Source organism: Scophthalmus maximus, chromosome 3 (assembly GCF_022379125.1).
Source record: "Scophthalmus maximus strain ysfricsl-2021 chromosome 3, ASM2237912v1, whole genome shotgun sequence".
In the NCBI taxonomy this organism is placed as follows: Eukaryota; Metazoa; Chordata; class Actinopteri; order Pleuronectiformes; family Scophthalmidae; genus Scophthalmus; species Scophthalmus maximus.
Window position 1 is genome coordinate 8,977,583 of NC_061517.1, and position 14,378 is coordinate 8,991,960.

Sequence of the window (14,378 nt, forward strand, 5' to 3'; positions counted from 1 at the left end):
TTGCATAAAAAACTCAAGCAAAATTTTGCCCAAGTACAGTTTTCCACCACTGTTCACACATATAATATGATTTAAATTAAATAAATATGTTCTTGGCTGTGAAATCGACAACACCCTAAAGCTGGACTGACAAAAGGTGTTGGCCTGAGGGACACTGCATTTACCCAGGTATCTTGTCCCACTCATCCTCGGTGAATCTCCCATCATACAGCGCTGTGCGGTGGACTAAACCAGCCGAGCTCGAACTGGTTTGGCTCCTGTGCTTTGTGCGCCTCCACTCATTCGGATTGAGCAATATATCGGATGCTTTGTGAAGATATGTCCCTGAAGAAGAGAAAAAGAAAGGCACTGATCTCATTCAAGGAAGTGAAATGGGTCATTTTCAGGCAGCAAGCATTGAGCGGACCTCACCTTGGTTGCTGTAGCCTGCGTCAAACCCCGAGCTATCCCAGGAGCTCATGGCCGAGTCTATACTGGGAACAGTGGCAGAGTAGACCTCATAGTGTTTACTGGTCTTCTGGGAGTCCGTCAGCTCGTCCTCGGTGTCACTAAGAAACTCAGCTTCTCTGTCCACAGGCCGTCGGCCTTCAGACTCTGAGAACAAGTTTTAATAATTTTTTTTCTTTTTTTAATAATCACCTCATCTGTAACTGCATTTGCAAGGTCACAAGTAATTAAATAGATCTTGAATAAGGTTGAATTGAAGAAGAAAAAAAACGTACTGTCGGCTTGTTTCTTGATCTTGAGCGTGACGGACTCCCCGGCCATCTGAAGGAGGTGGATGGCTTCGCTCAGCGGCTTTCCTTTTAAACTGACCCCATTGATGGCCAGGACTCGGTCCCCTATGTGGATTGCTCCAGTCCTGCAGGGATAGGAGGAGACAGAGATACCAGACTATACCAGACGGTACCAAGCAGGCCAGGACATCTGTCAGGCTGCCAGTGTGCTGACTGAGACAGAGACAAAGAGGCTTCTTGTCACAGACAAAGACGAGACAGCCATTGTTTACAGTCTCCTTTTCTTTGAGTGGGCCACTGCAGATTTGTCTCAGTGTGTCCACATCTTTTCGAATAACTACCTTGATCCTCATTCCTCACGTCTCCCCCTGCCCTCCTCTCACCTCTCTGCCAGGCCTTTCTTGGTGAGCCCAGAAATGACGATGGGGTCAAAGGGCTCCTCTGTGCCAGAGATGGTGATGCCCAGTGGTCCGTTGTATCTCTTCAGCTCCACTGTGTAGATTATAGAGCCCGACATCTCCAACTCGTCTACAGCACATGGGGAAACAGATGCCATTCATAAGTGATAGAATTATACAAGATGATATAAGGTCTAATCCACCCTGTGAAGACACAAATCTATTTCAAGAAGACATTTACTTTGATATTCAACTCTGGGAACGTGTGATCGTCATTCTTCACCATTTCCCGATATTCAAGTGGAGCAAAAAATATTATGATGTTTATCTGAGGAAAATAGACCTCTGGTTATTATTATCGTCAGACAGTTGGAGCCCGGTGGTTTGCAAACTGAGGAGTAAGGCCCCTGTGGGGGGGGGTCATAAGAGGGGTTCAGATTTTGGACTTCTCTGTAATCTTGCTTTGAAATAAAAGCAAAAACATACAAAAAAATGGATAATTTCACCATTTTGGATATTTATCCTCTTAAATCAAACTATCTGACAGGTTTAGAGGAGGAACGTCCCAACAAGTGATTGCTCCTTCTGTGAAGAGGTCACAAGCCCAAAATAGATTAGATACTGCTGGTTTTAATATTTAACAGTGCATGTTAAAAACGCATTATATTTTAAATGTTAAATCTTAATCTGTAGGAGAGTAAAATGTAAATTGCTGTCTGAAATGCAGTTGAGTGGAAGCATAATTTATGCTTCATCAATATACAATAAACCATTTAAGTTCAGTGCTTGAATACATTTATTTGGTCACTTTCCACCTGTGTTCATATACTGGACCGATGTTGTGCGTTTTAAGTGATTAATGTACCAATGTTGTCCTCGTCCTTCTGGATCCGCAGTCTGACCATGTCCTCGGCCTGCTGCAGGACGTGCATGGCGTCCTCCATGGTGCAGTTCTCCAGACGCACGCTGTCGATGGCCAGCAGCCTGTCTCCGGGCTCCAGAGTGCCCGTTCTGCCCGACACAAGAGCGAGAGGATCACAGCTATTAACTGGGACCAGGGAGCTGCGGCTCCTGACTCACTATGGGAATCCTATTAGCCTGGTGTCCCAGTGGGATCCTAGGGGGTGACCGTAACCTCACCCTCAACCTCACCCTAATCAACACTCAGCCCTTCGAAAATTCCGCTGCTCGGCCCCCCTGATCCAGTTTTGATAGCTCAATCCAATTAGGCCAGTATTACACAGCAGATTCACCAAACAGTTTTATCATGTTCATGGAAAAAAAAAACCTTGTTCACCCCGAGCTGTGACGTGCTCCGAAATGCTGTCGCACTATCGTGACCAGCAGCATAACTGACAGCCACAGACTGTGTGTGCTAACGATCATATGTATGTAGGACATACCTGTGTGCTATGCTTCCTTTCCTGATGTCAGAGATGATGAGGGGCTTGCCGGGTTTCTTACTTGCTGGTAAAACGGAGAAGGAAAAAAAATGTATGTTATGGGAATAAAACCCGCCTGAATTGTGACTGTAAATACTTTCATCAACTTCTTTTTCTCTTTTCTGCACTGTTCATTCTTGGCTTCCTGTTTGTGCCTTTTTATGGGGGGGGGCTAGTTAGTGCAGGAAGGGTCATGGTGTATGCTGGCACAGGCCGTTATTATTCAGAGGTAATGAGGTATGTGCCCTTGTGCTTTTGCAACCCTGAGTTGTATGGATCAGGGAATGTTGAAAGGAAATTTACAGTTTGCAGATCCGTTGGGCAATATTGAGCAACACTGCCCCCTGCTGCATGCCCTGTTACCCACAAACTCACCACTGATGGTGATGCCCAGCTCCACTCCTCTCCTCTTGGGTAGTTTGACGTGGAAGGTGCCACTGCTGGGAACCACCGATTCTAAGTGACATCGGAAGTCAAGATTTACGCAGGAAGGCACAAATAAAAAACAAAAGAGTATAAATGGCTTTGGGTGGACATTAAATGTACAACCGGATACCTGCGACATCAAACTCAACCTCTACTGTGACCTTATTGGCCAGAGCGGAGTCCCTGAGCAACTGATGAGCTTCCTCCAAAGTGCCACCTTCAGTTGGGATTCCGTTGATGGACAGCAGTCTGTCTCCAACCTGCAGCAGCCCACACCTTTGCAGAAATACAGGAAAAAATAGTGAGTTAGTTTATCTTTACTTACCTATATTTATGTATTATCCTATTCAGGAAATTTCATGGAGATCAAGAGACATGAAAAAATGCAAAAACATATACAGACTGGCCACTCATATTTGAGAGAGAAACATTCATAATTAATCAAATACCAAATTGGCTGGAGAACTTAATGACAGACTAATGGTTCCAGTGTGACTAAATGTAGCGCCGGCAAGATAACTGAGATGATTCTGATGAGTGAAACAGTATCGTTAAATTCACAAATGCTGTGTTACAAATACAATTAATAAAAAGCAACAAAACAAAAGCATCTGTTCTTCACATAAAATGTTTAAAACTGACCTATTTGAACCTGCGACATTACCTCACCAAGCAAACCGACACAGACAGGAGAGAGAAAATTTGAAAATTTGAAAATAAAAAGAATCACACATCACACATTTGATCAGACCCCTGTTTGTGAGGTGCAAACACAGAAGCCCTGTCAAGTGCTTTTGCTTCACTCACGACCGCTGCTCGTTGACCTTGTGTGGAGGCTGAGACACCGACATCCGAGTCGGGTGCTGCACTTGACTCACTCCTCTCCAACTACTGCCGGACTAATCGTGCTAGAAGAGCCAGGGGAGGAAGCCCTGCACCGCCGCCACCGTCACCGTCACCATCATTAATCTCACGAGACAAGGACAGATACTACGCACTGGCCTGATCAGAGCTGTGTGTTAATCGGACGGCAACATGTACAGTAGTGTCGATCAATGCGATACAAGGGGGTGGGGGTTTCAACCATTAAAACAAACACTGTCTGCATCAATGGACCTTGACTAACGTGTGATAAATCTACTACCGGAGGCGGCTGCTCCTCTGTGATTCGACAGAAACACACTAGTTACTATAGTAACGTCATTGTAATTTTCTGAGAACACATGTTGACCTTTTCACATCTTGGGCTACGATGATAATCAATGGTGATAATGGATAATCGATTGATTTTTCAGTGCATAAAATGTCAGAAATGTTTAATGTGACCAAATATCAAACTGTCAAAAAAGTTTATCATCATTAAAATCTGACATCTTACTGGCAAGTCACATTTGAGAAACTTGGGATATTTTAGTTTAAGGACCCAGTGACTTAGATGATTAATCAATCACTCGAGATCAATGGGGACAAAACAACACAGGAAGGACCACTAAGGTCGTCATATCTGGCCATAAGCATAGTGGTGATCACCAAAGTCAGTATAGTCTTCATTCTCCAGGGATCATGAATGAATGTCTGTCTGGAACAAAGATTGACCAGATGACAGGCCCACACTGGATTCACTAGAGCAGCGTCATCATATGACCCCTCAAATTGGATTCGTGACCCATTCGGTGGGTTCCCTCGTTCAAGGTGACTCTCTATATGACAATTGTTCACTCATTAGGTGTTTAAACGCGTTACCTCTCAGCTGGGCTGTCGGGCTCAATGAAGCGGATGACCGGGGGAGTGGATAGGGTCTCTGTGGCAAAGACGCCCCCCTGCAGCTGGATCCCGAAACCTGTGAGTGGATCCCCCCTCAGGAAGACCTCGCTCGTTTCCACATGAAAAATCTGCCCCCCTGGGCCGACAGAACTGGACGCCAGAGATACTGAGGGACGGGGAGGGAGGGACAGGGGACACCAATCTGAGAGAGATAGTAGTGGGGAAATGGCAGATAAATGGAGCAAGAGAGGGATTGTCCAGGCCAAAAAGCTCAGGAGGGTTAAGAGGAAGAGACGTGCACCCACGGAGACAACATGGGAATGGAAAGGGGGTGAGTCACTTGTCAGAGTTTACGTCAGTCATGTTTACGTCAGTGATCAGTCAAATCTGTTCACACAGTGTGCTGGACGAAAAAGGAGGGAAGGGTCTTTTGACAGCTCTGCAGCAACATGTTAAGAGTAGGCCCACTCAAATTACTACACAAAACACATTTTCCTCAATGGTAGTTTTCAGACCCGCAAATAACTTTTGGGATATATATATATATATATATATGTAAATAGAAAATAATTTGTGATGCTAATAGAATTTCACCTTACAAAAGTTCCTTAGGGAAATGTGTCAGTCTCATAATTATCATAATTATCAAAAATGTCTAGTACACAGCAGGATGGTTTACAAGGTGGTTTGTTTGTGATGTAAAGTAAGTGGGCTCAAACTTGCAAAACCTCTGGTATGCCCTTTTCGAAATAAAACCTTAAAAAAAAAGATAAGTATCTAACAAGACTGAGTCTTCAGCCATGATATAGCGGGCCCATGAGGCTTCACCTTGGCTTCAGATTATCACTGTCATTCAAAACGGCAAATAGGCAGATCTTTATTTTCAAAGACACTCTCACCAGAGTCAGAAAACCTGCTCTGACCCGGTGAAGGTGAGGTTTGGTTAAACAGTTACCATATGTGTCCCTTTGATGTTTTGTGAAATCACTTGTTCGCTGATATACGGCATGGAGGGCAGTACGTATCTACAAGTCTACTGTAGTACTGTTACACACTATCAGGAAGTGACAAAATGGTTCTTGGATTGTACAGATATTTGGAAAGACGTAGTGATACACAGCACTGTTATACTGAGAGCATTTCTGTTATTCAGTTTCCTCTCAAGATATAACATTTTTTTTATTTATATATACATATATATATATATATATATATATATATATATATATATATATATATATATATATAAAATAACAGAATCACTTGTTGTCATTATCAAGCAAATTCAGTGGCAAAACTGAGGAGATATAGGAGGAGAGATAACAAAACCATATACTGAAACATACTAATGAGGAAATATGTTCCTTGGAAAATTTGCTCGGACTGACACTCAAACGTGAGAGAGAAATTGGAAACGGGCGGTGTGTCATACGTGAGCTCTTGTGGTCCTTCTTCCTGTTCCTCCTCTTGCCGGTCGAGCCGCGGGGGCTGGTGGGAGCGACCGGCGGGACGGAGCAGGGCAGTGTGTTGCTGCCCTGGCTGCTGAAGCCCGAGGTGGCTGTGGAGGACGGGGAGAAGCCCCCGCTCACCAGAGCTGTAAGGAGACAGAACACTGCATAGGTACAGATCCAAAAGGCTGGTGCTGTTAGAGCAAACCACACGACAGCACGTATTCACATCCACGGCGGCAGCATATACTCATGGGCACATGCGACAAAAGGAAGGCGATGTGGTGACAGTGTTGGAGGCATGAGACTTAACAAACGCGCGGGAGAGAAGGGCTCCTGCTCTGGTGTCTCGCCAGCAGCAGTGCTGTCACAAGCGATAACTTACATTTGCAGTGGTCTTGCTGGTTGTGTGGGTGGCTGGGGCTGCTCCATGTCTTGCTGTGGCTGGCATGTGGGGGATGGCAGTAGTTGCTGCTTTGGTCCCAGTGATGGTGGTTGCTCTTCTGCACTTTTACTGCAGCCGCAAGGAGCCAGAAACATCCATTAAGTCAAACCAGATCCAGTCCTCTTTCAAATCTGTTTCACACTTTTCTAAAAATCTACCCATGAAATCAAGCTTTTCATTCCCCATGTCTAAATTTAAAACCACACCGCACGGCGCCTGGAGGGAAATTCAGAGCAGAGTAATTGATATTTAATGTTGTCGTCATGGTGCACTAGATTAAATCCTGTAGTTTAATGTATTTCGATGAGCATCTGAGAATCAGTTAGACACTGGGAGCTGAATGGGAAGTGGTGCAGGGTCTAAAAATATAAATATATTTTTTTAAATCTTACTTTTACAAGCAAGCTTCCACAAAGCCGTGTGCAAATTGTAGATCATGTTTATCATTTCATTTTCAAAAGATCCCGATGGTGCGAACACAGCCGGAGTGAGCTGACCGCTCGGCATGATGAGAGAGAAATACTGGCCGGATGTGTGTGTCTTCACCTTGATTGAGGGCAGCTGAACACTTGATTGTTGATGATGCAGGGTGTCTGTGTCAGCATCGGATTGGCAAACAGAATAATTTAAATATGATTCAATTTGATCTTTTGCTTGATTCATGTTTGTTTTTTTGAATCAATTCCCTTGATGTCTCCATCATTGAACCATAGGGAGAGCAGAGACTGTTGTGAATTCTGAAAGGCATTTTTATCCCTGATGCCCAAAAGCCTGTGAAACAAAGTGCATCCAGTCAAACAGTCTTTATGAAGTATGCAAAGGGGAAAACTGACCCGCTGCAAGACACACACCTCAATAATTAACTTTCCTTTACAGATCTGTGTGGCTAAATTTGTCACTGAGTGTTGCATGTGACAGTAATCCTTGCCGCCTCATTTGCAGGGGTCTAATCGCTGACAACTTGCTCGTGTGGATGGGGGATTTGCCGGAAAACTACAGTAGCGCATGCGATGTTTGCCACATTCAGTGGACCTGGTTAAAGCCGACTGTATATAATCAGAATACATGCAGGAGGACCTCGGGCCCCTTTCAGAGAGCCAGCTTCCATTGGACTCAGTCAAACCTGTAAAGCTCCGGCTCTGCTGGCTTATGTTAAGCTCGGGAAGCTCTCCAAGAAATGGTGTTTTCAATCTGTGCTGGTGGTAGGAAACATTAACTCTTAATCTCTTAGTGGCCATATCAGTCTTATTAAATCCCCAGAGGAGATTAGACAAATTGCATCTTATAATCGTGTCTTGTCCTGGGGGAGGGGAAAAGAAACTGAAAATATCATCTTATCATGACGATTGCATTTAAATTTTCGAAGACAACACACATGACTGTAATTGTATAGAGAAGTGACGCCTGTGCTGCACGTTGAATTGAGACAGTTCAATAGTCAAAATAACCCGAAACAGTTGAAGTATTTCACTCGCCAGCCTTGGAGAGTATTTATTTGCGTTGTCTTCAGTAATGCTGCAATGTAAATTAAATACTTTTACTCAAGTGCAGTACATAAGAGCAAATTTGGGATCCATAGCGTTCCACATCATCTAAAGTGAACTGCAGCGGAGCCACACCCTCTTTTTTAAGTCATGAGGAAATGTAAGGCACATTTAAACGGATCAATCATATGGTTGTATTGAAACGTCAAAATATCAGATCAAAATGTATAGTTCAGGATATTAAAAAAAAAATTTCATCCATGAAAAACCAGGGATTCTGAATGTCAGTGGAAGAGAAATGGGGAAATAAAAAGTCAAACACTGTTTTTGATTTGTTCAGACTGTTTTGGTTTGAATTTCTAATGATACAATCAGCTTATAATAAATCCTGTTGATTATGCTCACAGCTAATTCGACTGAGGGTAATGAACAGCTGAAGCTGCTGCGCTGACAATCAGTTGAGGTTTGGCTTGCTGCCCCTCGAAGCTTTTTAATCTTTTTGAATGAGTAGCTTTTATATTTTTGATAGACATTGGATGTTAGAAGAGAGGATTGAGTGATCCTAGAGAACACTGAACTCCTGCTCATTTCTCTTTGTCATTCTGTATGATACCACGCCTGCTCACATGTTAAGTAGCTTCTGCAGCTGCTGACCCATAAATAGGTCTGCAGCACATGACACGAACATGTGTGTGTGAGCGTATATGTGTGTGTGTGTGTGTGTGTGTGTGTGTGTGTGTGTGTGTAGCTTGTTGGTATGCATAAGAGGCCAAGTGCGAAGGCAGAGAGATTGTGGCCAGCAGCGTGCACACACACACACATAAGCACACTCAGGCCTATTCACAGCACGCTGAAGAGGGCAGCTGGGAGCCAGCCAGGCTCTTTACAGCTGTAGGTAACATAGCTAAGAGCAGAACAGTCACAACACATATGGCGAGGGCGACGTGCCGGAACCATAGCCTGCTCGCCTTTTCTTTTTATTAAATGTTGCATAATTTTGCCTTATTTGGCTTTAAATGATTAACAAGTTTAGAGAGGAAAGGCCTCATCTGTGGAAATGCATCTGAAACTAGTTACTAAATCTGCTGTTTGGTCCGACAGAAAACTGGTAATTTGAAGTCATCACCTTGGGCTCTGAAAACCCTCTCATATATCTGTGTCTCTCTCTCAACTTCATGATGCAGCGTCTCACATTGACTAGCTGTGTCACCTGCTGCAGGACATACCTGTATCTTGTGGTCTGACAGGAAGTCTGCTCTGACTAGCTGGAAGAATCTCTAGTTTGACGATATCCGAGGTGCTGGCCAGTAGCTGCGTGGCCTCCATCAGGGAGCAGTGCTCTGTGCTGGTCCCGTCTATGGACAGGAGGATGTCACCTGCGCGCAGCGCTCCGCACCTGAGAGAGTGAGACTGTATCAGGAAAGTTTCTACAGGAAATGCTTCTGTGGGGCGGTAAAAATATAAGAGGTCGGTTTCACCTTTCAACCACGCTAGCTGCCTTTATCTTGTCAATAATAATAACTTGTTTGCTCCTGTATATTGTTGTGGTGAGACTGATCCCCAGGCTGGCAGACGGACCCTTCACAATCTCCACCAGCAGGGGGCCCGAGGCTTGTTGCACAGCCTCTGAAGCAGGAAACACACACAGAGAGGTCAGAGATCAAGATCAAGATCTCTGCATGTCTCTATGGACAGAAACAACACACTATCTCTAACACAATCATTACAGTCTTGACCAAAAATGAAAAGAAAACAGTTTTCTCAGTACATTATGAACAAATCTTATTTGGACCAGTGAAATGTTGACTCAAGCTCATGTATCAACATGCTACAATACTGCACCCAAAAATCATACCCAGTCAACTGTGAGTGTTTCATACTGTCCTTAATGCATGGAAGGATTACTGACATGTCCCGTCACTCTATGGGGCCATGTCACTGAAATAAAACACAAACAAACTACGAAGAGTTGTGGGTAAAAAAAACACAAAGAAAATACCAAATGTCAACAAAGAGCAAGAGAGAAAAAAATAAACCAAACATGAGTAAAAAGAGAAGAAGCACTATGACCAGCGTGAGACTAGAAACCACCACAAAGCGTTGCAAATTGGCCATAAAGAAATGTGAAATGATGTAGAATGACCACAAAGACTTCAGGGAGAACAACAGGATGCAAAACAACTAAAAAACAGCACTAATTAACCATCAAAACTGTCTGGGTGTCTCGCTCCTATGTTGCATGGCTTTTATCATCTGTGTCAAGTGGCCTGTTTTTTCATAATCCATCCATATGACTAATTACAGTTCATGAGTCTTCAGATCCAAGTTGTTTTCACGTTCTGTAGGTTTCACAGTTAGCGACACTGAGTAACTGTTTAGACCATCTGTCTGTCTGGAGGTCTGAATCCTAAATTCCCACATACAGAAACACACTGTGTGTCAAGTGTCCTCTGTGACCTGCCCCACTTTACACAGACCAGTGCAAAGTGTGCGATCATGAGAATTTGTCACCTTCTCCAAATGGAGGCTTTAACTCACATAGGGAGCAACAGTGATTAGGGGCATATTTGACTTCTTTTTGACCAAAGGTTGAGCGTATTTTAATTTGATTCACTCTGTACTGACACAGTCAGACTGATCTTTGTTGTTTTATTTATTAGATCACAGATCCAATGGAAAAGTCAATTGAACTTTTATTTATCTATAAACATCTTTTGGTTCATATGACTGTACATACATTGTCATGGCACTATTACAATTCATATTATATAGCTGCTCTTTTACACTGTGGCCTCTCGTTATTTGATCAAATTAATTGATTATTAGTCTATTGATCAGTGCTCAGGATACCCTTAGTCACGACTACAGGCTTTACAACAGTTGCTAATATTATTTTGTATTTTTCTGGAAGAATGAATCTGAATGAATAATCCAACTTTACAGAAACCTAAGTCGCAGGAGAGTCCCTTTAATACAGATTTGAAAGTTTGTTTTATTTATTTGATTGTCCTCTTAAATAAACTCCTAATAGCACCAAATATACCATTCCTGAAAGTTGTGACACACTCTGCCTGATAAATCACTGCAAGGAGTAAAGTACTTTTTAAAATGGAGATTAAACCTGATATGATTCAGGAGAGGAGAGAGACCCACACATTATGATAAAGCACATCACCCGTCCACCCTTTCCCTGTGGTAGTGTGCTCTCGGGCCCGAGTGACTCCCCTGGTGGCGTCTCTCGCAACGACACTCCCTCAAATCCACGCAGACAAACGGCCACATTATTTACCCTCAGAGCAACGCTGCCCGACCATGCCTCCACATATTCCCTGTGTTTGTGTGCTCACCCATGACAGAGACGTCATACTCAATCAGGAACAGAGCTTCCTGGCCGCTCTGCATCAGCATGGTCAAAGCGTCAGCGTGCTTCTCTCTGTTTAAAGGCATCCCGTCTATGCTCAATACTCGGTCGCCGGCCTTCAAAGTGCCCTCTCTGGAGACACACATGGGGGAGAAAGAGAGAAAACATGGGTGACCAGCACAGGATGCTCATACAAGAGTTTAATCACCAGTCACAGTAAATCATGAAACAGTTCCACGCGAGAGTTCCCTCCCAGGTGAGATGAAGGATAAACAAGATAAACGGCCATAAAAGTCTTCGATGGTGAATTATGTTTGCTCCGCTGTTTTGGTTCTCGCCGTTTTCATGGGCAAGTGCAATGTTGCATTAGCCCCGGGATGAGCAGTGGCCTTTCTGCTTTGAAGATAACATACGCTCTATGTGTCGCAGACACAATTTCATGCAGGAGTCTGATGCAAAGGACATAATAATGCGCAAATTAATATATTGTTGTTTAGATAAAATCATTTTTAAGGTAACAACTCCATGTAGGTTACTTCCTGATAAAAAATTTAGGATACTGAATGCTATATTGTTTTTAGTTATGTGATGCCATGTACACTGTATTCTTTTATTTTATTATTTCCAATAGAGTACACCTCACAGGGTCGCACTTTTACTTACACTAAGTTTTGTACATTGTATTGGCAATTAAGAAATGATGTCCCACTAAATTGATTCAAATAATCAAGGATAGAATATAAGTGGATCAATTACCCTCATGGACAATTTTATTGCACTTGGTTATAATCCAAATGTGAAACCATGATGCATCCTCCACAACAGCAACTGTGTAGCTTCCACAATGACAAGAGCTGAAATATGACTGGCTTGTGCCAATTAACATGTATCATCTAATGTCGGAGCACACAACTTAACTTTTGCCGACCACATTGTGTCAGTGCAGTGCCGGGAGGCCCCGCACATCTACCCCGACACACTGCTATGCCATTAAACCACGCCTCCGCCTCCCGGCACTGCTCTACTGCACGTGTGCGCCGCTGAGCTCTAATTCACTGCAGGAACACAAGTCCAGTTTACTCAAGTGAACGTAGTTTCGAAAAGTAAAGTACATTACTCACAGAGAACACTAATTTGATGTACGTAAGTGTGTCTGATCTAACCAACTCCTTACCTGTCAGCAGGACCACCGGGTCGGACGTACGTCACCACCAAAGGACGAGACCTGCGCCAGTCTTCATGAAAGCCTCCTAAAAAATCCAAAAACACAGAGATAAATCATTGCAAAAAAGTGAAAACTAACTGTTCAGACCGAATGGTTTACAAAAACGACAGCCTCATCCACCTACCTCTCATGACAAACCCAAAGCTGTTTCCCTCCTTGTGTAAACACACCTCTATTGTTTTGGTCAGGACTCCTGAGGGGGTCTGGACTAAGAGTGGAGGGAGAATGACAAGACATGACTATAACGCTTGCACAGCTACACACACAATGACGCATTACAAGTGTAAAAAGATTCCACCACATTTTAATGTTAGTGTTGTTTGTGTCTTGAAAGTGCTGATTCGTGAGACTGTACAAAATGTGTTTAATTGATCTCAGAGGTGAAATGAATTCTCTGTACTTGATCCATATTAACGATTTCAGAGCAGCGGACAAAGTGCAGCGCCTGGGGACCAACTGTGTTTCTTGACTGGAGAAACCCAATAAGTATTCATTTGGCGATTTGCATGTTAAAAGATGCCGAGGTTAAAATGGGGCTCGATAAATTAACGAACAATCTGCAGTGTTGATGGTGTCTATGTGAGAACTGTGGTTCAGAAATATACACATGGAAATTAAATTGTTGTTTTATGTAACCTAGATTTAAGTAATTATATGTCTGTATTTAACTGTAATTCTCATATTTCTGTACAACACTTGGTTGCTTTATATTTGTTGTTTTCAAATGTGCTCTATGTAAAGGATGACCATACTGTACTTGGATGCACATGTTTTGCTGTGGGATCATTTTTACTGTCAGCCAATAATCTTATTTCCTACTTTTGTGTAATTTGAAAAGCAAAAACCAAAGACCTTTGTGACTTTGTCCTCTTTTAGCAAATTTTACACATGTTTTTTTTTTTAATCTATTTTTGCTGCAGAAAAAATAACAGAGTAATATTCAATGTGCTAACATCCAGTGATGATGTAACCATGTTCATAGTGTCTGGAGGGATTTAGCGAGAACTATTCCTGCTGATGCTTCTGTCTCTCCCAATTCTTATTCTAACAATATTATCAGCTTAGAGCAGGAGAGATGGTGGTTCCAGAAGAAACTCAGCAGCCTGATGTCTTTAACTCTGCTCTACTTTGCAATCACAGCTTTCGTATGTACTCTTCCTAAATATCTAACATTTTCTACACATGGATTTCTCTCTTTGGTGTGATTGTCGAGCAGAGACACACAGACAGAATATTATCAGACACCAAAAGTTAAGTCATCTTAAATTTCACTGAGGTCTGAAGCCCTTGTTGATTACTACTCTATTTATTCTCTTTTCTTCTCTTCTGATCATTTGGAAAAAAAAATATACAACACAGTGTTTTTAGCACAGACCACTCCTCTCGTACACGTCACCCACCGAACGGAGGCAGCTCGTACTCCACCTCCAGCACAACTCGCTCCCCGATGTTCTTCAGCAGGCTGATAATCTCATCATGGCGAAGCTTTGATAGGTTGATGCCATTGACTGACTTGATGTAGTCTCCTACATTCAGCTGGTCACTCCTGTGGAGAGGGATGGAACAGACTCACAGGTTCCCTCCGCAACTGCAAACATCTGTAATCTGACTGATGCGGCTCGTGATGAGGAGCCAACAGATGATTATC

General features: G+C 43.1%; 1 protein-coding gene across 4 annotated transcripts in view; it reads right to left on the reverse strand.

Moving 5' to 3' along the window:
- Positions 1-14,378, reverse strand: part of LOC118317457 (glutamate receptor-interacting protein 2-like) — a 30,230-nt gene that overhangs the window by 6,404 nt on the left and 9,448 nt on the right. For all 4 annotated transcript variants that reach the window (XM_047330960.1, XM_035646163.2, XM_047330961.1 and 1 more), the window contains exons 4-20: positions 14,131-14,276; positions 12,855-12,938; positions 12,680-12,755; positions 11,492-11,637; positions 9,623-9,770; positions 9,371-9,540; positions 6,601-6,729; positions 6,200-6,361; positions 4,747-4,933; positions 3,134-3,279; positions 2,953-3,033; positions 2,539-2,602; positions 2,001-2,146; positions 1,121-1,265; positions 723-862; positions 412-594; positions 165-324 (exon numbers count right to left, since the gene is read on the reverse strand). In XM_047330960.1, coding sequence (XP_047186916.1) covers positions 165-324; positions 412-594; positions 723-862; positions 1,121-1,265; positions 2,001-2,146; positions 2,539-2,602; positions 2,953-3,033; positions 3,134-3,279; positions 4,747-4,933; positions 6,200-6,361; positions 6,601-6,729; positions 9,371-9,540; positions 9,623-9,770; positions 11,492-11,637; positions 12,680-12,755; positions 12,855-12,938; positions 14,131-14,276 — 2,313 coding nt within the window. The remainder of the gene's footprint in view (positions 1-164; positions 325-411; positions 595-722; positions 863-1,120; positions 1,266-2,000; positions 2,147-2,538; positions 2,603-2,952; positions 3,034-3,133; positions 3,280-4,746; positions 4,934-6,199; positions 6,362-6,600; positions 6,730-9,370; positions 9,541-9,622; positions 9,771-11,491; positions 11,638-12,679; positions 12,756-12,854; positions 12,939-14,130; positions 14,277-14,378) is intronic.